Below are 23,408 nucleotides of genomic sequence, written 5' to 3'. Positions count from 1 at the left end.
ATCCCTGACTCTTTGCTAGCATATCCAAGATAAATACTTTCCTGCTTTTGCATTTGGAGGGGGCTGGGCATGATCGCCTGGTTACTGTGGCTCAGCCGATGAGTGATAACTCAAGGCTGGTAACAGGATCGCTTCCAGCCCACGGTGCATGGCTGAAATGACATCGTTACCGCGCTCTTCATCTTGGTTGTAACCGCACACGCCAAGACAAAATAGTGCGTGTGGAAAAACCAAACCGAAGGGAGGATGGCGCTTACACGGGCTGACCTTTGGAAAGGACCAGTTCCCGGCTYGGGCCGGCCGGCTGGAACGAGCGGAGCCGGAAAGCGTTCGGACAGTTTGGAAATGTTGCGCCCTCCGCTCCCCGAGGGAACTGTAGCATGTGAAATGCAGGAAGAGGATCTGATGCAGTTTCTGAATGATAGCTTGGAAATTACTGCTTTACGGGCTTTTCTGTTGCGGATGGGGAAGGGACTGTTTAGACAGAAGGCAAATAAAAAAAAAAAAGATATAGTAGATATAAAGTAGCCGAGAGTGCAGACCAAGCCTGGTGAGATTGCTGTTTACATTTTCTTATAGCTAAGCATTAGTAACTTAGTGAAATTGAAGGCAGCCCTTTAAAACTGTAGAAGTTTAGTTTTTTATCCATCTTATTAACCTGTGGGAATTGGTGCCATGGGCTAATGCATAATAGCCACACAAACACCCCCCCACACACACACAAAAAAAAATTACACAGTTACATGTGTAATGAGAACATCTGCAGAGCTGAGCTGAACTCCTTTTGACTAAACAGAATAAAACCCATTTATAAGGGCCATAAACTGCTCTGCTGCAGGGCATTAACCGAATCACTCGCTGATGAGCGGTGGCAGAAGTCTCCCCTGTGGGTTGAGTATTCCATAATTGTCCATTACGGCGTTTCGGAGGCTTTCCTGTAAAGGCTGGTGCTGACCATTGTCGCAGACAGGATCTGACCTCAGATGGACTGCTCTTTGATCCAGGACAGTATTTCCTATGCAGAATAAAAGGTTTGCTACATCAGCTTTTTTTTTTTTTTTTTTTTTCCTCCTCTTCCTTTCCTTGCCTAAATCTCATTACTTTGACCTTTTAAAACCCCTCACCCTTTATCACTTTAAGGTGCTGCTAAAAGCACACTATCAGGTTAAAAATCAGATTTTTCATACCTGCGTTAGCCCACAAGATGACCAAAACTGAACAGGAAGGACAAAGCTGTTTCCCAGCATCTGCCCTGTGCGAGCAAGGGTGGAGTGGTCCCCTGTTTTGTGCTGCCGTGCACCCAGAGGGAAGCTTTTGGATACCTAGGTGCTTCTCACAGCAGCACATCGCCCGTGAGGATGCCTGGCTCGTGAAGCAGCTTGTGAAGCTGCGTTGTTGTCCAGTAGTATGATCTAGTTCTCTCTAGCTGGACTACAGCGAGTTTACGTCTCCGTCTCCCAGCCCCGTGTGAGATAACGATGGGGATGCGTTCAGTGTCTGACATCAGACACACTGATACATTCTTGGGCCATTTGTTTATTTGCCCGCAACATCAACACCGCGTTTCTAGCTGTCTTGCAGCGAGCTGTTGCTCCAGTTGGGTTGCCTTTGCAACCAAGGTGCATATGTAGCCTCATCAAGGTGTCTCACACTGCCCTGTTATCTGCCCCCAAGCTCCGTTCAGTAATGGATTGGGGTTTGACTCATAGGTTTCCATGATCTTTTAGAAACCGTAACTGAAGGTCTACGGRCATCCAGCAGGTATCTCTTTAAATATGAGCAAAGCAGAAAAGAGGTTCAATACTTTCCTCTGTTTGGAAGGTTTTTGGCTGGGGAGGTTGGCTGGGTTTTGTGGAGATGGGGGCTTCTTTTTTTCAGTGGAAGGAGAACCCTAAATGCAGGAGACTGAAGGTTTTGAGATGATCCCTCAGTCTCCTTCCCTTTCTTTGCCCACCCCAAAGAGGGGGTCAGTGTGAACAAAGACGTAGTAGTGTGCAGAATGAGTGTTCAGCTCACTAGTTTAGCCTTTGCATGGGTGGGATGTGATGAAGCAACATCCCGCTATCATCTCTGCAGGCAAATAATTGTCTTGGCTGATGATACCAGAAAGTTTTTCCTGTTCTCCTGCCCAAGTGCCACATATGGGCACTTGGCAGAGAAGGGATACTGAGCTGAAAGGACATTTAATCTAGGTCAGTATGGCTCTCAGATAACAGTTGGTTTTAGTTTATTAATTTCTCTGTGCTTGGCCCAATGTTGGTATCACATGAGGGCTGGAATAGCTTTTCAAGTAAGGAAGTAACTTCTTCAGGGAAAAGTGCAGGGAAGAAAGTGCTTTGTAAGAGCAGAAGCCATAGCAAAAGTTCATACATGTGTTTGTGAGAGAGGACAGAAAGCAAATGTTTGTGGGAGAGAGAGATGTTGCCAAGTGTCCTGTGCCCCTTTTCATTTTTGTTCCCAAGAGTACAACAGCAAATACTGAGGAGTGAGAGAGCAGAATCCCGATGTCCTTGCAGCTCAGGCTGCTGCATGGCAGTTCAGCCCCTTCCTGAGTGTGAGTGATGCAGATTTTTATCGTAGCTTGCCGTGTGAGTTCATAAGAAATGAGTCCTCTGTGCTGCTGCCTTGCCCCTAGGATTGAATAGTCCCTACTTCCCCTCTTTCTATTTTAGAAGTTGCTCTTAGCTGCAGGTTATTATTTGACTGATAATTGTTTTTGCCTACAGGAAAGGATTTTTCATGAAAAGGACGTGCCATGTAGCTACACTTCTCTGGCTCATTCACTCACCCACAGAGAGGCCTCAAGTCAGGCTACAAATAGAATTGCTTGAATTTCCTATGAGAAAGAAGATCAATAGCACCAACCTGCTGATTTTCGTGGCCGCTTTTTCTCTCTGACTCCATGTTCCCTTCCCTGCTGTTTCACTGCAGGAACTCCCATCAACCGAATCCCCATCATGGCAAAACAGATCCTGGATCTCTACATGCTCTACAAACTGGTGACTGAGAAGGGAGGGCTGGTAGAAATCATCAACAAGAAGATCTGGCGGGAGATCACCAAAGGCCTTAATCTGCCCACCTCCATCACCAGTGCCGCGTTCACGCTTCGAACCCAGTAAGTCTAAAACATCTAACAGCATGGGTGTGAACACAAAGCAGCAAACTGGAAGCACAGAACAGGGACTGGGGAAGAAAAATTGAGGGTAAGCCCTGCTCTGTGGCAGGAGAGAAGCYGATGAATTGCTTTACTTAGCCCTCTCCTTCCATCTCACCCAGAGATTGCAGCCTTCCTTTTGTATTTCTCCTCCTGTTATTTTTCTTCAGCAGTGATCCCTTCCTGAGCTCATTCCCTTTCCATCCCTTCCCTCCCTACAGTCCTAGCACTGATGTTCACTGTGTGCTCTGTGCTTCTTTCCATCCTGTGCCTGTCTTGCCTGGTTAGAAGTTAAACTCCTCAGGGCAAGGAGCATCTCCTGCTCTGTCTGGCACAATGTGGAAGGAGAAAGGCCTCCTAATWTGTAGGTATCAAGCATAAACTTGATCATTTAATGTCTGTTATCACTGTTAAGCTCTGGAAGTGCCTATTTAGCACCTGCTCACTGTCAGGATTGCTTTTCTGACCTGCATTGAATAGACCAGTAAAAAATAAAATAAATAAATAGAAAGACTTCTAAGAAAGAAAAGAAGTAGAATAAGCAGAAGAGAAGAAGAATGGTAAGAATAAATGTACTGTAAAGTTGAAGCAACGGTGCTGAGCTACACTTGTTTAGAGACTAAAACATGGAAAGCTAGACTCTGGGAACCCACACCCAGCTACACTCCAAGTTAATTCTGTGGCTGTGGAACAAGGCATCTATAAAAGGAAAGATTTTAAGTTTCCATGATGGACACTGGTACAGTGGCTTGCGTGAAACCTAGAGCTCTGAGCAGGAAGTCTTAGTTTCAGACARGGACTCTGCTGAAGCCATGTTCTCTGTGTCGCTGGAAACCCTGGGTGCAAAAGGCAGCGTGAATTGCTGTGTACTGCAGTGGGTGTACAGCTGGGGGCAGTGTGTTTCAGGAACTTCACAGCTCTCTTCAAGCTCACAGGCCCTTGGTTCCCCTATCCAAAGGGATCGCCACCAAGAGGGCCCAGGCTAGGTTTTAGCTATGTTCCGGCTGCAAACGTACAAACTGGTACAAACTTGCCATTGCAGGTGTCTGTTTTCTTGCAAGTTGTTAGAGCCTCTGTGTCCCAGAGAGGGAAGCTCTTTGCCACTTCTACAGCTGTTATCATAGACTGACCGTCTCCTGCAAAGCTCTGAGCCAGAATTCAGCAGGCGTAGTAAGGTTTTATACAGACTGATGCTTCCCAACACAAATAAGACAGGATAGCGCCTAAATTTTCCTTCATTGCATATACATGTTGTGGTCCAAGATCTTAATTATTATAATTATGATGGCTTCTTAGTTGTAAAGGCATATTTGATGATTCTTTTCTGCCCCCATGGATGTAGCAGTATGTAGCCATGTGCTTCTCTGCAAACACTGGGTTAACTGAAAGTTTCTGGGAGCTGTGCCTCACACCAAAATAGAAGTACTCACCAAACCAAGCACAGCAGTGATCAGGATATGCCGGCAAAGAATCCAGATCTGTAGAGGGCTTCAGTCTGATAGTCTTTCTGAGTGTGATGCTTGGTGCTACAGTCTCTTTTTCATGTTCTGTTGAGTATACATGCTTGAATTTCTCTGTCCTCACCTTTCTTTTAGGTATATGAAGTACTTATATGCCTATGAATGCGAGAAGAAATCCCTCAGTTCTCCTGCTGAGCTGCAGGCTGCAATCGATGGCAACAGGCGGGAAGGCAGACGGCCCAGCTATAGCTCCTCTTTGTTCAGCTACTCACCCACTGCCACGGGGCCTCCTTCCCTCCTGTCTCCCCCAAAGATCCGCTTCCCCATCATCGGCGTCGCACCAGGCAGCGGGACCAGTAACCCTCGTGTGTCTCCAGCAGCAGCTGTCAGAAAAGGTCAGCTACTTGCACCCACATCAGTGTGTGTGGCTGGGTTAGAGGTGCAGGCAGTGGAACTCAGTTGTTTTCTATTTTGTATCTTTTGGACTCAAGAGTAATGGGAGTCGGGTAGCTAAGGAGCTGCAGAATATTCTAACTGCGGATTAACCTCTTTGTGCATGTGCTAGATTTGCTTTGAATCCAAAACTGTATTAAGGAGCTTGTAGCTTTGAGGAAGAGGGAACATCAGAGCAAATATAAGTGTTGGATTAGCTAGGAATTGCTGTGGCTTTGAACCTGATTCTGCTGTTGATTTTCAGATGGCCTTTGGTGAGGCTTTTAATCTATMTTCATCCATCATGCCCTGTCTGTGTAATAGATAATGCCTGCTGCTTGCAGGGRTTTATGGATCTTTGTTATTTTCCTGGAAGGTGAGAACTTCTTGGAGTGATGCTGTATGAAGCTGTAAAAACAAGTATTCAGCATTTACAAAAGTACCCTTCAGAGGAAGTTAGAGTGCAGGGGGAATCACTTTGGAATTATAGACAGACTAAAATTCAAGATTTTGCCGGTGAAAGGGAGAGTAAAGTGATTTAGTTCCAGGAGCAGCAACTTCAGTTAGGGATGGTGGTGCGTTGCGATGCCCTGGAAAYGTGATCTGATTGTAACAGAGAAAGCTTTTTTATCAGCTGCCATCCAACAGATCGTAATAGTGATCTTAATTCCTCAGCATCAGCAAAACTGAGTAGTCTTCTGAAAACCCTGTCATAGTTCCCAGCCCACCGTCATGGCTGTTAAGAATATTAGGCAGCTGTTGCGAGAGGGGTGTTTTAGAAGAGTCGCCTGACTCCTGATGCAAAGGCAGTTACAGTGCTGGTGATCTCTCCTTTTGCCCTCCTCGCACATCCTACCGCTCTCTCCATCTATTCCGAATTCCGAGCATTGTGTGCGTGCTTTAAAACGGGCTGTGGGAGGGACTAAGTGACTGTTTCCTTTTCTAGGTGACGGTGTGCCCTTGACTGTGTCTATGCCAAACCGTATTGCTGTGCCAGTGACCTTGGCTAGCCAGCAGGCAACTGTGGCAGCAAGAACAGCCACTCTGGAACAGCTGAGGGAGAGACTGGAGTCTGGAGAGCCTCCAGAGAAGAAGGTCTCGCGGATGACAGAGGAGGAGCAGCGGCTTGTCCAGCAGGCTCTTCAGCGCAACCTGTTCAGCATGGCACGGCAGATTCCCATGAAGATCAAAATCAATGGCAAGGGTAAGCTGTGCCTCTAGATAAACAAAAAGTCTTTGCAAACTGCAACAGGGAGGGAACTGTTCCCAATCTAGAATGTCAAACACATCCTTACACACAGGCTGGATCATCTCTCTGGGCACTGGACCAATAAGTTACTGAAGTGGACCACAATAACTGCAAAKCTAAACTGTAGCAACTTTTCATTAATTTTTACTTACTACTGCTGTTTTTCTTCTATTCCTGTTGACACGTGACCCAGCCTGGATTCAGAAGCAGCCTGGCTGTGTTCAGGAAGCTCTGCATCTAAGCTARTAAATCCCGCTTGCTGTCAAACAAGACCCTCACTCCAAGTGAGCTTATTAGCTTGCGTGTGGGTTGACCAYGGTGAGATTACTTCAGGACTCAAGCTGTTACATCTTCAAGGACACTGAGGAATTACCAGTTTCAGCTGATGCTAGCTCATTTTCTTTGCAGCCGGTGCTCCTTCATTCACAGGAAAGATGCAAGTCAGATGAAAATGCTTTAGACCACATACCTGACACCCCTAGGTTTAATATGTTTTGTATACTTTAGATCAGAGAGCCTGGTTTAGCCTAGCCAAAGGCAGTCTTTTGATTATGCAATTATATGACTTTTGGAGGGGGGGCCTATCATATGCTGTATACACTGCCCATCTGCCCATCAACGAGAATGTGCTTGGCCCTGCTCCTCTTGGAGGCAGATGCCATCACTGAGCTGCAGGGAGTTATTAATGCCCTTTCCTAGTTGGCAAACTGTTTTAATTGATCACTGAAGTTACATTTTTTTTCTGTATAGGTGGACTGCAGGAGCAGCTGGGGAGAGAAATGCCCAGCTTTTAGGAATCCTTTGTCAGGTGTGAGGAGGAGGCTACAAAGATTTGTGTATCTGCAGGGGCCCACCTTATCCCAGAGCTTTTAGCAAGTTAGGTGATTTCTGCCAACATCTGCTGCAACCCTGCTCACAGCCTCCAGGCAAAGAACTCTTGGCAAGGCTAGGTTAGAAGGTCATATATAAGCAGCATTCATGGCCTGGGAAATGCACTCCTGAAATGCTTTGTAAAAGGGGAGTCACCCTGTAAAGGTCACATTGTCAGAATCAATACTTTATATAATGGCTTCAAAAGCTGATTAAACACTATGACTCCCTTACCTGTCCTGGGGCTGCACTTCAGTGGACAGCAAGGCCTCAGCAAATTTCAGTTCCAACAGCTGTTTCCTGCAAACCTTTTGATCCAGTAAAATTAAAGGGCTGAGACCCCTATTAATTGTACATTTGGATGTAGGCACAAGGCTGGGCAAGTTTGGCATTGTTTAGAGGAAAGGGAAAAGTTGTTCTTGAGGCAGTTGCTAGCAATGACAGTAATGCTTCACTGAGACACTTTACGTGGCATATATACGGCAAAGGGTCAAAGCAAGTTCCCCTTCAAGGCAGTAGCAGTTTGCTGCTGAATTAGATGAAATCAAAACTTTACATTTTCTGACAATTATAGACCCACCCAAATTTCACATTTGCTTAAAAAAAAAAAGAGTAAAAGAGGATACCAATTTTATGAAGTAATGTTTGCTTCCTCTCATTTTGTTTTGTTGTTTTTCTTATCTCTCCACCCTTAACTTCCTAAATAAAAATGCTAGGAACTATTTTCGTCTCTTCAGATAGTAACATGCTGATAGAAATGAAACATCCTTGAATACTGAACGCTAAAAAGGATTCAGCAGTACTATTCCCCACTTTGTTAGGGGACTGAGGGCAAGTCCACTCTGTCTTTTGTGCCTTAATTTCTCCAATTGCAAAATAAAAATAATACTATGCTTCTTTGTAAAGTGCTTTGAGAGGCACTTTTGAAAAGCACATTGTGAGATTGTTAAAACTTGATAGTAACTTTTAGGCTAAATGTTAACCATGTTCTTAGTGCTCTTTACTGGGACAGTGGCCCTGCTGTCCCAGAAGGCTAGAAAGGAGCTAAAAACATGCACTTCACATGCAGTGTCAGAGCCTGGGCAGACTGTCTCCAGTTTTAATAGCGCAGCACCCCAAAACCCACATYGAGTGGGCCGGTAGCCATGATACTRCTGTGCAAACTGTAAGCTTGAATTCATGAGCACAGAGAAGGAATCCTGCATCCCCAGTTCACAGTTATAGATTGCTTAGGTTGAAGTTTACAGAAATGTTCAGAAGCATTTGATATTCAACTCCCCTTAAAAAGCTTGCAGAAATCCTACCTGCCCCTTGCAGAAGTCTGGCCCGTAATGGCTTAAAAAAAAAGTGTCTCCAGGTKGAGGACAGTGAAGAACCAGACTTCACATGCACATAGGAGCAGCTGAGCATACTGTTTCTGGCTTGGAGTCCTTGGCTCTTTGGGTTGTCCCCCTCCCTCAAGTGGCCACTGTAGCTGCTGCAGCCTGAGCTTTGCACACTAGTAGTGCACCAGCTTCCTGAGGAGCCACCGTTGCAGAAAGGACTGGGCACCTGCTCCTAGCCTACTGCAAACACAGTCCTTATCTGGCTGGTTTAGATATGGGCATGTCTCATTTCCTGGTAGCTTTTTCCTGGGGGATTTTGTAAACCATGACAAACCCACTTAAGATAGTAAACAGCCCATGTTGGGGATTATCTCTCTGCCAAGACTTTGATTTCCTCCCCCTTTCTSCCTACAAATCTGGCATTTCAGGGTCAGAATCAGGGAGAGATTCAAAAATGTCCGTAGGAACCTAACCCCTACTCAATTCATGTCTAGGAACCTAATTGCTTTTGTTGACTTATCTTAAATATTATAAGAGTATTGGAAGTACAGGTTAYGTGGGGATCTCCTCATTAAAGAAGAGACAAAAGGAGGACTGTGTAAACCCTTGACCATGTCTGGATAGTGCAGGAAACAGGACAATTACAATCTAWCTCTGCATCTTTTCTTTCTCAAAAGAAGATAAACCAGACTCGGCGGCAGCAGCAGCACTGAATTTGTCACCTAACGGCATTGGGAGTATTAACATGTCGGTGGAGATTAACGGCACAATTTACGCTGGTGAGTAAGAACTGTTCCCTGGGGATGTGTAGAGAGCTGAACTTGCGATGCAGAGTAGGATGCAGAGAGGGTGGCATGCTTCCTTGGGCTGGTCCTTTGCCAAAACACACACAACTTGGCCTGTTTAGACAGTTTGGCAGGAGATGGTTTCTTCTCTCTTTTTTTGTTCCCAGTCTGTCAGGATAGTGTCCTTTCCTTTTGGTAGTGATTGTTGTTGATGGCATTTTTTTAAATCTAAGACTCATCTGAATGATATTTCCTAGTGATTTCTTACTTGTTTAAGGAGATATTTTTATGATTTTTGATCAATTTTCTGACAGGATCTCTCTACAATTGAGTTATCCTAATGGAATCATTTTGCTGACAGTTCACAAGCAGTATTTTACTGTGGCAGGGAAGAGGGGACCTGGTGGAAAATTCAGYTTTTACAGGGAAGGAACTTCTGTATAAGCAATAGCAGGAGGGGGATTTATCCCTCTTTATCTTCTGAGGAGCAGCTTTAAACAGCTTTTCCTTACACTTCATTATAAAGCATGAATTGTTATCCCATGTATTCTGCTCAAGCCATTTGGCCTGTGCAGGTTATATTTACACTTCCTTGGACAAAGCCCACGTGGGAGGTCTGGCAGTGCAGTGCAGTAGCACAGAAAGATGCTTCTCACCTCCAAAGGTGTTGMAGATATTTAGGATCTTTCAGTTCTCTGTAGGCAAAATGTCCCTGGGGCAGAGGCAGCCAGAGCAAAGTCCCTGGGCAGCCCTTCTTGTTTCCTTGTCGATCCATCTCCAAGCTGCTTAACTTGCAGTGGGTCTCATGCTCTTAGGTTTCCATGACCTCCCCTCTGAGGTCTCTGGGGTCAGATAGCCTACTGCTTGCTCTGTACCGTATCCTTCTCAGCTGTGTCACCCCTTAGTCCCAGTAACCCTTTTCTTTCCCTGTCTGTGCCTTGTAGGAGTGCTGTTTGCCCAGAAGCCAGTCGTCCATCTCATTGCAGGCTCCAGCACCCAAAGTTCCTGCAGCAGCAGCAGCAGCTCCCACTGTTCTCCCAGCCCTACCTCATCCCGGGGAACCCCCAGTGCAGAGCCCTCCACCAGCTGGTCTCTCTGATGGACGGCGGAGCTTGCTGTCTCTCACACTGGCCTCTAGCAGCTCTGTCATCTCTGTTCACGGCAGGGAGTGAGCCGGGAAGGAGTCGCACAGATTACCTCATCTCAAGGAACCTGCTTTGTGGTTGGCCAACGGCAAGATGATGATGCTGAAACCTTTCCATGCCAGCGAGTTTTTCCTCATCATCTGTTTGTCCAGCCCTTTTCTTTGTTCTCCCCTTTCTTCCTCCCTTTTACTTTTGTTTTCTTCCTCCTCCTCCTCCCAGGGTTTGCTGTGTTCCTGTTGGGGGGTGGGACATGGAGAAAGGGGCACACCTGGCGTTTTTCAATCAGGGATCGTCTCTAGGAGCTGCAGGTTGATAGATGGCTGAGACGTCACCAAGGCAGGTGGAAAGAGCTGGAGTTGGGGCAGGGAGATGGGCTTCTCCTTGAACCAGTAGYCACATGGACTCTTCCCATAAAACAACTCAATGTATTGACAATCCTAACAGCCAGCAGGGTGCCTTGCCCCTGTCCTTCATTGGCTTTTGCTGCAGAAGGTCGTGCCGCTGTAGAGCAGGCAAGCTTCCTCACTTTTCTTCTTCAAGCTCCATTGCGGTCCAGTGTTCATGTGTCCTCCCCTGAATGCCAGACTTGGCTAGAGTGCATGGCTGCTGCTTGTGGAGTTATCAAAGACGATGAATCTCTCTCCCCCTCTTTGAGGTCTTGGCAACACTGGGAGGACTTTCCCACCACTGTGATCCAAAGAGACAGAAAATGACTGGTGACTGATCAGCTGTTTCGTTCTGGCTGGTGCTGGCCTGTTTCCTACTGCTGCTTTCTGCAGGCCTTCAGCAAAGTTTTAAATGCTCTAGAGCTTGTCTCTCTCCCCATAGGAAATTCATCCACTGAGACGTTTAACCTGAAAGCCTGAACTTACCTTTGCTTGGTCTTGATCCCCAGCCCCTTGACACGAAAGGGCTGTCACTTAAGTCAATTTAGGCTTCCTGGAGTGACTTCCTTCTCTTAAGGTGTATTTCAGTAGCCCCTGGAAGCTCTCCATATCCATGCACTGAGAAAATAGAAGGTGATATTTAAAATCTACTTAAGTGGGGCTGTATTGTGTATGTATATATTATGATTAACATATAATACTTCTTTTAGTTGCTCTCTGAACAAGTCTTCAGAAGCTCAGCCCTTTTCAGATCGTACGGGGGCAAAAAGAAAGCAGCCCTCAGTCAAAGAAGACTTTTTGCTCTCCAGTTTAAAGCAAACTAAGGCTAGCCGTGGCTCTCCCTCTTCTGGAGCCAACCAAGCTAACTTTGTGGCTCCATGAACCCAGCTCCCACTCACCTGGTCTCACCCTGTCCTCTCTTCTCCTGCTGGCCTTTCCCACACACATCTCCCCCAGCCTGGAGATCAGATCCAAGCACCATCCATCCTGCCCTGGTGACGTCCTTTCCATCCTCCAGGCCCAAGTCAGGTTTTTTTGAGCAGATGAAATACCTCAGATATGTACTTGTTGGGGGTTTTTTGTTTGTTTGGGGGTTTTGTTTTTATTTTTTTTTAACCTCTTCAGGAAGTATTGGCATATCTTAATGCTTGGTTTTTTTTATATGTGGTTTTGCTGATGTTGTGTTTTATTTTTAATTGTAGCACCAAAGACAGAAAGAAAAAAAAAACAAAGCTGAGCAAAGGAGCAGTGGTTCCCCCATTCTTTAGGCTAGCCAGGAGACAAGTTGAACAGCATTGTCCCCATGCACATGCAATGCGTGTGATGCAGGAGGACGAGTAGAGGTAGGAAAGGGGGGTGAGACTGACTGCAGAGTTAGAGGATCTGTCCTTCTTTTGGGACATCAGGGTGTCTGCAGGGTCCCCATTCTTGTTTCAGAACTTCATAATCCACGTTTTTAGCAAACATTCTTAGTGCAGTGGGGACGTGATAGTGCTGCTTACACTACAGATTTGCCAGGCCTCTCACAGCAAAGTGGGTTTTGACAGCTGAAAGCTTGGTTTGATCTTGTGGCTTTGCACAGGACCAACCTTCTCAGAAGTGCTGTGACTTTGTATTATTCCGAGGTCATTAGCTGCACAGACAACACAGTTCAATTCTTTCTACACTACAAGTCCACGCTGTGTTGGGTGCTATGTTACTGTGGCCATTGTGGGAGCTGATGTGAGAGTCACCAAAATAACAGAAGTTATTTCACGTATATATAGGGACCAGTTACCAAACTGTGTAACAACTGTCCTAACTAGTAAATTTATTACGTTCTAAGTCAAAACTGTGTTAGAACTCCAGCGATGCAGCTTGCTTTAAAAGCTGGTTTCCTGGAGTGTGGTTGGTGAGCATCACGTGCTCCGCAGTGAGTGGACAGGTAGTTGGCCCTTCTGGATGTCTGTACTACCACCATGTTTGTGGACTTTTGTTGCCCTTTTGTTCTCTGCAAGTTTCTAGCAGTTCCCTTCTGACACTAATCATGCGTTAGCTTTCAGTTGTTTCTGAGTGGCAGCCACGGTTCTGCTCCCAGTCGATGAAGATCTCTTTCCTCCTTCAACCCGGGACAAAATGTTTACCCGCCCATCTTACTGCTCCACAGGTTCTTGCCTCCACWGGTGAGACTGAGCCACACTATCATAGGGAGTTACAGCCCGTGATTACATGGATGTAGACCAAGAATTATCTCTGAATGAATGTGGTGTCATACCAGGATGAGAATGTAGCCTTAGAACTGCTCGTCCAGGTGAGCTGAGGTGTTGGGAGCATTTAGCTCTGTGAAAGATGGGAATTTTGAAGCACTGCTACAATTATAGACTCTGCCTGTCTGCCTGCAGAGCTGGGTCAAAGCCACTCAACTCTTTCACCACTCTAAAAGTGTCTTTCACTTCACATCCAGCCTTCAGGTCCCCAAATGCTTGTGTATAGCAGCTCATACACTAAGTAGATCTGCAGCGGSGGGGAGCACAGCTGCCTGACACAGTTTGTGTCATTCCGGGGATGTACTGAGAGGGACTCTTCGACCTGTCTGCATAGTTGCTCCGTGAGATTGCACGGGTGCAGGGCAGGTGCCCTCCTGGAGCACTTTGGGGAGCTGCAGAGCCTGTGAGCCACCGGCCCAGGCCCTGTGCTCCCGGGATATCCTGATCCCTGAGGCTGTTCATTTTGTACTACTGAAAAGAGCATAGCTTTAAAAAAAGAATGAGGCCAGATACTGCCGTAGAAAAAGCCCTGTCAGCAGCCCAACGGTTGGGCTTAAAGTGTATATAGAAAACTAAATGAATAATGCTTTTGTTAAACTTAAAAACTACATGTTCTCCCTTTTGCTCCCACAGCACTGCTCAGCAGGGCGGCTTTTCTGCCCTGTACCGACGAGCAGAAACGCTGTGTCCACGGCCGAGATCTGTGAAGCGTCAGTTTTCCTTTCCTTCTGTTTGAAGCTCGAGTAACAGGGGTGGTCTCGTACCTCATGTTAAGGCTTGTATAAACCACAGATGGGACCTCCTTGTTGTGAGGGGCCTTGCACTCTCTGTACGTTAGTTTATATAATACAACTTGAGCGATCTTGCTAGCAGACGTTGTGATGACTTGGCGGAAGAAGAGAGAAAGTGCTGGGAATGCACATGTCCTGAGATAGGTTCTGCTCTGAGGTGTCCCATCTCCAGCTGCTTTTAGTGGAAGTAACAACCACCCCAATACACAGAGGGAAGCAGAGCTGCTCTTTGGCTGCAGGGCGTTTGCTTGGCGGATAGCGCAGACCTCCAAGGCATTTCAGTGTCTCAGACTCGGAGATGGTTTTCTAGACTCTGTGACTCATTCAGATTGTTTTTTTTTTCCCTTGGGTTTTAATTTGTTTTGTTTTGGAAACTGGGGGGTTGGGAGCTGTTTCCTAAGAGTGGGACTGGGGGACTTTTTGCTTTTCCTTATACTTTCTTCTCTGGTCCTGGGGAGCAGAGGTTAGTAATGGGTGTTTTTGCTTATGTATCACATGCTAACATTGTGTTTTCTTGCACAGAAAGGCACTCAAATCACTGAACTGCTAAACAGCTTTGACACTACTAGAGTATTAATGTTTATAAGCTTTACACAACTAGACTGGAAATAGACAGGGACTAACAGATTGTTTTGTATCCAATTCAGGGAAAGAATCAAGTTGGGATGCGTAACAGATACCTCAGTAAAATAAGCTGCAACAATAAACTGGTCCTTTTTCATTACGCAGTGACGAGGATCAGCCGTTCAGACTGTGAAGAGTAACCCTTTCTCCAGCCTGGGTTTGATACTGGCAGTTGGCTCAATGCATGTTTTGCTAAGCTCCAGATCTCCTACTGAGCTGCCAGGCTGTAGGGACAGGGTTATAGAAACCAGCAGCGGAGATGGGGTGGAGAAGCTGGGAGCTGGGGGAAGGTTGCGCGAGGGCTGAGGAACTACCTCTCCCCACCTCGGATTCATTTCACTCGGGACGCGTTCGATTGTATAGTACTCAGGGGTTTTGATACTGCAGGTAGGACTGTTCCTTGGGTGAAGTGTTCACTTTGCGGTGTGTCTAATTCTCTTTAAACTCCAGACCGGCTAAGGTTTCACAACGAGCAGCCAAAAAAGCCCCCAGCTGGTTAGCTACAGGCAGCAGCGGGCTAGCAGCTGCTAGGCGCTCCTGTTTTACATGTAGCGGGTGCAGATTTGTCGTCTGGGTTATATGCGTGACCGAGAAAAATACCTGCTTGTCCTCTTCCAGCAGATCCCAGCTTGCTCTGGGAAGGCACAAAGGTGGCAAGGGCAGACACCAGCTCGGAAACGGGGCTCTCAAAGGAACCGTGCAGGGCAGGGGGAAGAGATGAGGGGGAGGCTGTGTTACTGTGCCGCTCCCAAAGTGAATGTGAACGTGTTACACCAAGTCTTTTTGGCCGCTGCGTATGTGCTCCAGATGGATTCAGATCGGAAGACATTTTCACCAAACAGCTGCAGCAGCCTTGCTACTAGTTTTCTTACCTATTTAAAAAAAAATAAATAAATAAATAAAAGAAATGTGATAGCCTAGGCGGTGGATAAATACCTCAACGTCTCCTTCCAACAAGTGTCTGTATATGTTGTTGTTGGGTTTTTCTATCTTACACGTTATCTGAATGTTTATATTCCAATAAACTTCTACCTCTTCATATGGTGACCCTGCAAGCCTGGTTTTGTGGCAGCGCTGTTTCAGTTGGGGGGGAAGCAAAGCAGCCGTGCCGCGGGCCGGCGCCTCCCGCGTCCCCGCGGGCCTTGGCCTGAACGGGCCGCTTTTCCGTCAGCGCGGGGTGGGGGGCTTTGCCTGCTCCGTGCCGCCCGTCTCTCTGTTAGGTTTATCGAAGAACTTCCAAACATGAGGCCCCGGGGCAAGTTTACACAGCCAAGGAGCTTTTTTTTTTTTTTTTTTTTTTGAATTTGCAGGCTCCTATTTTGACGCGTATACTGGGAAGGGGATGTGCAAGTACGCATGCAGCCCTCTGCATCCAGAGCCAAAACTTCGCAGCCCTGTCGACCGCACCGTCCTGCAGGGAGACCCCAGTCCCGCCGCGGATGCCGGAAAGGGCATCGCGCAAAGGCTGCGTGCCTGTATGTCTGGATTCATTTTGCTACTTAGGTAAAATTTCCCCTAAGGTGGGAAATGCTCTGACCTCTAGGTCCGAAGCTGTGGCTGTGAAAAGCATCCTCCACGCGCTTAGCTGGAAATCGTGACACCGGGGTTTTCCTTTCCGCCGATCTTTCCGAAGGGCGCCCTCAGTTGCAGTGGGAACTGCTGCTGCAGTRGTCTGTCTTCACGCTTGGACTTCACACAAGGACTTGGCGGAGGATTGAGCTGAATGAGTTAGGTGCCARTAAGCTATCTGGGGGGGAACGTGAGCAAGTTCTGGAACTGAGTATTTACCAGTGCATGAGTGAGGATGCTCCTTGTCGCAATAGCTTTGACCTCGTCTCTCTCCTCCTCTCAGACTGGGCGTTCACAAGATACTCTAAACGATCTGTGAATTTAAGAATATCTGGATTAGACTTGAGCTAAATGCAGAATTCCTTCTCTGCAAGTCACTGGTAATGGTGCTGGGGTTGGATACAGGTCTGTACCTGCCGCTCGTGCCTTATACAGCCTTGGGATCACCTGCCGGACAGTCGGGAGCATCAGACTGGGGCAGGTACGTTGGCAGGGAGAATAAAAACCGGAGCGGCAGCAGTTGTTTCTCCCAGTCCCTCCTACGTTTTACTCTGTCTCTGGACAAAAGATCGTTTAATGCTTCCCAGCAGTTTTGATGTTTACACAGCAACTGAAGTTGTTTTTCCAGTYGTTGAACCAGTTTGGCAGTTGGAGAGAAACCCGTTTCCAGCCCTTTTTTTGTATCAGCATTTCCGAGGCCCCGGTTTCTGCGTTTGTTTTGGCTGGTGGCCCATCTGCATAAGCTTAATGTTGGGGTGAGGACAAGCACGCATCATTTCCAAGGTTCCCCACTGCCCTGGCCCTTGTGACCCACTGACCGTGCCTCGTCCACGCCARCGCTACCCCGTGGAGCAACGAGACCTCTCCTCTGCCGCCTGAGCCRTGCCAGCCGTGCCCGCGAGCCCCTTTCCATCCGCCTGCGAGTGCCTCGCAGCAGGGATGCCTCCTAAGACATCTGAAGCGGGTGGCTTTGCCAGGCCTGCGTCACGCACCRGCACGGTCTCCCTGCCGTGAGGCCAGCCAAGTCCCCAGCAGGAGAAGGGAACAGTTAGGACCGCCGCTCTGCCACTTTTTTTGCAGAGGACGGTGGACTAGCTCACTTGTCCTAGGGGAATTCCCATTTGAGCTGGTTGCCTCTTCCTCTGCCCTCTACTTGTCCCTCCTCTTCTGCAGGACTTCTCCACCGCGACCGAGGAGCCTTCCCCAGGGCGAGGAGCTCTGGCTGCTTCCCRTTCTCGGCTCTCACCGCCAGATGGGTGCCGAGGAGCTGCCTGCTCGCAGAGCAGCAGAGCCACGYGCTGCCCAAGGTGGCCCCAGAGGTGACGTGGCAACGGAGGCCAGGCAGGATGCGGCCGTGTGAGATGCAGAGAGCGCCAAGCTCGGTGTCCCTTGGGGCCGGCTTGGGAGAGGGCCGGCTGCGGGATACAGCCTTCACTGAGGCTTTTGGGGGGCCAGCGGGGACTCCGTAACGGGGTGTCTGGGGCGGGCAGGGTGCYCCAAGGGGCCGCATCTCCCCGGGGTCGAGGTGTTTCTGCACCTGAAGTCCACGCTGGGCGTGCGCCTGGGTCCTCCCCGAGCCGTGCCTACGGAGCCGGCTGAAGGAAAGCTCCTCGGGTCCTGCCCGCGTGGTGCGCCCCGTTGCAGACACCCAAAAGCCACGGGCTCTGAAACCCCTTCCCAGCCTCCTCCACAGCCCTCAAGGTGGGTCTGCAAGAGCAATCCAAYTTGGTTTAGTCCCAGCTGAGCTTTGCACAGAGCTGGTTCTCCATAATCCCGGGCTCCTGGTGCCGCTGGGGACGGGCTGGAGATCCCCCGGCTCCAGTGGCAGCAGTGTAGCTGGGAATGCAACCAGGCGTCGGGAGACAGGGGAAAGGGAGACCAAGGCCTCTGCTAGAGTGCTCRGCCATGCCCCGATCGGAGCAGGACGGAGAAGCAGAGGGCAAGGAAAGAGCTGCAACCAGTGTCCTGGACATCGTCACAACCTCCAAGTACCTCCAAAGAGTTCGATGCAGAGGCAGCCCACTGGTCACAGYCTTCCTGCCTTGTCACGGACAGTCTCCAAGGCACGCAGGGGAACTGCAGCAGATATGGATGCTGGGTGGGGAAGTGATGAATGCAAAGGGGGAAGAAGCTGGGCACTGTCCTTACAGCAATTATAAGCTCCAACTTCACCTTCCTCACACATTTTTGACCTGGCTTGACCTGCCACCCACACCTTCCTAGGTGGGAGCCAAGTATCCTTGAGGTGGAATGGCTAGATGAGGTCGGAGAGGGKTTAACTGGTTTTCCTGCTCTCTTATTTCATTGCAGTGTCTCAGTTCCCAGGACATGAGCTGCAGTATCTTCTYCTCCCATCCTACTCTTTCTTCTCCTCCAATACCAAGCTCTGGCCAACTGCCTCAAGGTGCTGGTCTGCAAGGCAGAGAACCTGGCCCGGCTCACTCGCATGCCAGGCGCACCAGGTAGGACATGGTGCATGGACAGTAGGGCCAAGGAGATGCTCAGGCTTGGGAAACTTTGACAGATGGGAAGGAGACAGCAGAGCACGAAAGTCTTGACCAGCAGTGTCAACTGCAGTACATCCACTTGCATCTGCCAGGATCTTGGAGCTGCTGCCCAGATTAGTCTTCTTCCTCAAAGATGCAAATTCAGACATCTAACCCGATCCAGACAGACACGTCTCTAATTTACTCTTAAAGACTCCCACCATTTCAACCCCACCATTCCCAGACTGGTTTTCTCATGCTCAAGTCTCTCACTGTTAGCAATTTTTTTCCCCTTGTATTTAGCTGTGATCTCTCTTGCTGTCCATCGGCCCACGTGGACAGCAGGAATGGCTTATCCTCTTTTTTCTTATTAGCAACCTGGAAGATGTTTCCAATGTGTCCCCAAAATCATTAATAAATATATAGAGATATGTTTAAAAAAACAGCATATGGAACTTTTTGCCCTGCTGCCTGCTGTGATCTGTTGCTCCTGCAGCCCGTGGACAAACCCTCCATTACAGCCATTACCTGGAGCAGCCTGGGAGGTTGGTAAGGATGCAGAGGACTTTGGAGGTTCTTGCTTCCTGACCAGGGACGCATATGTGCAACCAMGACAGTAAAGGATCTCTCTGTCCTATCCTAACAGCTCCACGGAGCCCAGCGGAGGTCTTGTAGCTGTCTAGCCATCCTTTTCTGGCTGCTGCAAGCCCTGCCCACGCAGTGCAGTATCTGTCCTACCCCTGCCGCCTGACTCACTGATCTCCAGCCTCTGTCCCTTGCACATGTCCAAAGCAGGTTTCTCTTACCAAGACCAAGTTTCTGCTTCCAGACCACTATGTCGTCATCTTCCTTTACCACAATGGCCAAGTCGTCAACACCAAGGAGACCAAGTCCATTGCTGGCTCCAGCCCTGTCCAGAATAYACCCTTCCTCTTCAACATCCCTACTGGGGACATCCAGCAGCAAGAGCTGTCCTTGGAGTTCACTGTGATGCAGGTGTGCAGGATGGAGATGCGGCTGCGCCCGTGGCCGTGGTCAGAGGTTAGTGCTGGTGACCCTGCACACACGAGGTGGCCTGCATCGGCAGGGCACRTTCCTGCTCGGGAGCATCTCCAGTGTCCGGTGCTACCTGCTATGTGGGGTCAGCCAACACTTGCGGGAGGGGCGCAAGCAAGCCCAGAAGAGCTATTTCTTGATGTTCGTAGGAGGCTGCTGGGCTGAGCTGGTTCTTCTTGGGGTAATGGGTGTTTCTAACTCTGTTTGAAGGCCATCAGCTGTGCTCTACACTGCTTCTCCCCCTCTCCTACCACGGGCTCCTGTCCACTCCTGCAGCTACACCCTGGGCTGAGTACACGTTGGCCCCAGTGCCCCCAAGAGAGGGCTGGTGCTCTGGAAAGAGAAGTGCAGCCGCGGCCAGGCGGAATCAGCACGGTGGCACTCAATCCAGCCTGAAGCTCTCAGCCCCTTCCCTTAACCTTCCCTACAACCCATTGGCAGGGCTTGCTGGGACTCATCTGCTCCCTGGAGCAAGTGAATGGGCACCTCAGTGCTTTGTGCACGAACAGGGCAATTTCCAGGCATTGGAGAACTGAGGTCTCAACACACACGTTGCTGTGGGAGAAGTCTCAAATCCATCTCCAGGGCTGGAGACGAGCTCTGGTCAGCACAAACCTCTCCTGAACTGCTCCCGAGGGAAACACGCCAGTCTGAGATGGCTTCAGCCTAGGAGAGAGGAGAAAAACAGGCTGCTGGGAGCACAGCAAGAGCCTTTCTTCACTGTGCGTCTGCTGGATGCTTGCTCTGTGCCTGGACAGAGGGAGAGCTCTGCCCATGTCAAACCTCAGCAGCACAAACAGAAGGGTGGGAAGCCCCCGGGCCATGACACCTACCCGGTGCATTGCACTGCCTACCTGCTGATGGCCACCATGGGGGGATTTTGCTCCTTCAACCCATGTAGGTGGCCATGATCAGCCCACCTCTCTCCCTTTCTGTCAAGTCCCACAGCAGTGAAKAACCTCCCCAGAGCCTTCCTCGTCCCTCGGGGCTAAGACACAGCCCAGCAGGTTACCAGCAGGCCCCAAAGCTGGGTCAGCTCCGGGAGGGGAGGCCAGGAAAGGCCAGCTGAGCTCAGGGAGAGCTGGAGCAGCTCTGCTGCTGCCCGCCCTGTCCTGTCTGTGCCCRCTGCTGTGAAAAGGGAAATACAAGGAGGTTTGTTATGCTAACTCCTCACTGTCTCCTGAGCATCAGCCCCAACCCGTAAAACATCAGTGCTGAAGGTACTTGCTGGATATTTTCAGTTAATTACCAGCCCAGATGAGTGGCCATTAAATAAATAAAGAGGTTGATACAAAGCACGACTGCATACATGCGTATGGGAAGGGGAAATCGCTTCCCACCCCGGTGGTGCTCGCTGCTCAGCCGCAGGCCAGCAGTGTTTATGCTCCACCTTTAGGAGCAGGAATCGATCTCAGAGGCGGTGGCCCTGTGCCCGGGACAGCGCRGGGATGCCTCGCCCCAGCCCACCCCAGACGGGCAGGGTGCTGGGGGATTCGAGCTGCCTCCTCTCCAGGGGCGCAGCTCCTGGGCGCGTGGGGAAGGCGCTCGGGCACGCCGCGGCAGCGGGAGGACAAGGGTTTTGGCAAGGCGAAGTCGCCGGGTTGGTGTCTCGGGCAGGGTGCTGGTTGCAGGCTCTACCTCTCACGCCTCTTCATTCCTCTGCTCCCGGATTTTAGAGGCCAGGCTGGAAGTCCGGACAGGACAGCAGATGGGCAGATGAGTGCTGGGGCGCAGGCTCCCACGGGCTGCCCGGCCTCCTGCCAGCACCCATGCTGTGGGGTGGGGATGCACCGCTGCTCCCATGCCGGGGACGGGGAGGCCGAGCCCCTGCGAGGGATGTGGCCGCCTGCCCTTCCCCTCCCCTCCCCTCCCTTCCCTTCCCCTCTGCCCTCTGGGTTTTCTCCCGCAGTGGCACCCTCGGGCTCCGGTTGCCGTTGCTGCTGCCCGGGAGAGCCAGGGTCTCCCGGCTGCAGCAGCCCCGTGCGCTCGGTGCCTCTTGCCGAGGTTTCCCTGGGGCGCGGGTCTGGGCAGCCTGGAGGGCTGCAGGAAAACGCAGAGCAAGTCAGCTGGCCGCGTGGGGTTAAGGAGGTCAGGGAGGGGCTGCAGAGCCCCCGGACGCCYGCGTGCAGGGAGGACGGTCCTGCGGCGCCTCTCAAAGCCCTGCACTGCAGAAGCCGCTCCGACCACGAGCACGTATCCTGCTCGGCACAGCACCGGCAGCGTGGCCCTGCGGAGCGCGGGTCACGGCTTTAAGGTCTCGGGAGGGGACCCTCACCCACGCTCTTGCCAGCACCTCCCAGCTCCGTCAGCYGCAGCAGCCCGCTGGGACTGGCACACGCGATGGGTTTGCTGCCTGGCAGGCTGCTCGACAGCTCCAACGCTAAACAGCAGCCAGATTTTCCTAGCGCCAAGGGAAGAGCCGGGACCCCCGACAGCCCCTGCTCCCAGCCGTGCTGCACGCAGGTTCATCAGAAACGTCCCCCGCGGGCGCTGGCTCTCGGCCGCGGCTCTCCGTGGAGCTGCCGGCAGCGGAGACGTGGCTCTGCCCACGCCCCGAAGCCGGCGGGTGGGACAGGGACACCCGCGGAGGCCGGTTGCCTCCAGCCCACGTGCGCAGCCCCCGTCTCCGCCCCGGCAGCAGCCTTGCGCCGCGTCCCTCCCGCGTCCCTCTCCGGCATCACCACTGTCTCCAGCAAGGATGCTTTAATCTCCAGCTCATTTTTTTTTTCTACTTCTTTCTCCCGCCTGAGTTGCCTCAAGGCCTGGTCCCTGGGGAACACAAGATTCAGCTTAACAAAACAGCCCCTGCCCCACAGAGCCCCTTCGACCCCAAGACTCGGCCATGCCAGGTCCGAATCGAGGGCGGGAGCCCCCTTCCTCGGCACAGAGCGCCCCGCGCTGCAGGCTGCCTCGGGCCGAAGGAGAGCCCGACACCCAAGGGCCCCCGCGCTCCCTCTTCCCAGCCCGCGGGGACCCCTTCCCCACGCGCCGCCGCAGCCGGATTCACGCCGCACATCCCCTGCTCCGGCCTGTCGCACCCTGGTTCTGGCCTGGATCACCTGATGTCTCCCGCGTGTTCAGAACCAGAGCAAGGGCAGCCCAGGCTGGGGTCGGGCTCAGCCTGCGCGGGCCAGGGACGCCCGAAGGGGCTGCAAGGACTCCTGTGCCGGCGGAGAGCGAAGCGGGCAGCGGACGCGTGGGGCGACCTGCTGGGTGCTGTACGAATCATTTCCACGCTTCTCTCATTCGCTGCACCCCGCGTCTAGACGGGATGGGATGTTGGGATGGCTTCCTCGCCACGTGCAGCGCCGAGCGCGCTGGGGCTGGCTCGCAAGGACACCTCGAGGCCCTGGTGCGAGGCCCTGGCCCTACAGCACGCGAGACGGGGCGAAGCAGCGCGCCGGCCCCCGCGGGGCTGCCCCACATCCAGGGCTCTGCTGGCAGGCCCCGTGCACCCCGCCTGCCGGGGCATCCTGCCGCGAAGGAAATCCCAAGGCTTCGAGCAAAACAGCCCGTACGAAAGAAATGGCAGCGCAGGCCCCGGGGGGCGGGGGAGGCCGGCCGCGGGCCTCCCGGAGCGGGGCGCGAGGACCTCGGGGTCCCCCGAGAATGGAGGGGGGACCCCCGCCCGCGCCGCGGCAGGGACAAGGACACCGATGCAAGCCAAAAAAAGGAAAAAAAAAAACAAGAAGAAGGGTGGCAGACGGGGCACCACTGCCAGCACGGCGCGCTCAAAACCCAAGTTGTTTAAACCCCGAATCGGCGATAAATTCTCTGCGCACAACGCCCGTGGAGGACCGGGTCACCGAGCGCGCGCCCAGAGCGGCCGC

The 23,408-nt window shown here is 51.0% G+C and overlaps 1 protein-coding gene across 1 annotated transcript in view; it reads left to right on the top strand.

The window, feature by feature from the left end:
* The window catches only part of ARID3B (AT-rich interaction domain 3B), a 38,723-nt gene extending 23,215 nt beyond the window's left edge, over nt 1–15,508 (top strand). The window contains exons 4-8 of the mRNA XM_085303986.1: nt 2,932–3,115; nt 4,750–5,009; nt 5,993–6,250; nt 9,168–9,269; nt 10,220–15,508. Of these exons, the coding sequence (XP_085160112.1) occupies nt 2,932–3,115; nt 4,750–5,009; nt 5,993–6,250; nt 9,168–9,269; nt 10,220–10,374 (959 nt within the window). The 3' untranslated portion in view covers nt 10,375–15,508. The remainder of the gene's footprint in view (nt 1–2,931; nt 3,116–4,749; nt 5,010–5,992; nt 6,251–9,167; nt 9,270–10,219) is intronic.
* The last annotated feature ends 7,900 nt before the right edge of the window (nt 15,509–23,408 follow it).

Source organism: Rhea americana, unplaced genomic scaffold, assembly GCF_003343005.1.
Source record: "Rhea americana isolate MKP2758 unplaced genomic scaffold, rheAme1 scaffold_201, whole genome shotgun sequence".
In the NCBI taxonomy this organism is placed as follows: domain Eukaryota; kingdom Metazoa; phylum Chordata; class Aves; order Rheiformes; family Rheidae; genus Rhea; species Rhea americana.
Note: the sequence above shows the minus strand (reverse complement) of the source record. Positions and strands in the feature narration are given on the sequence as shown.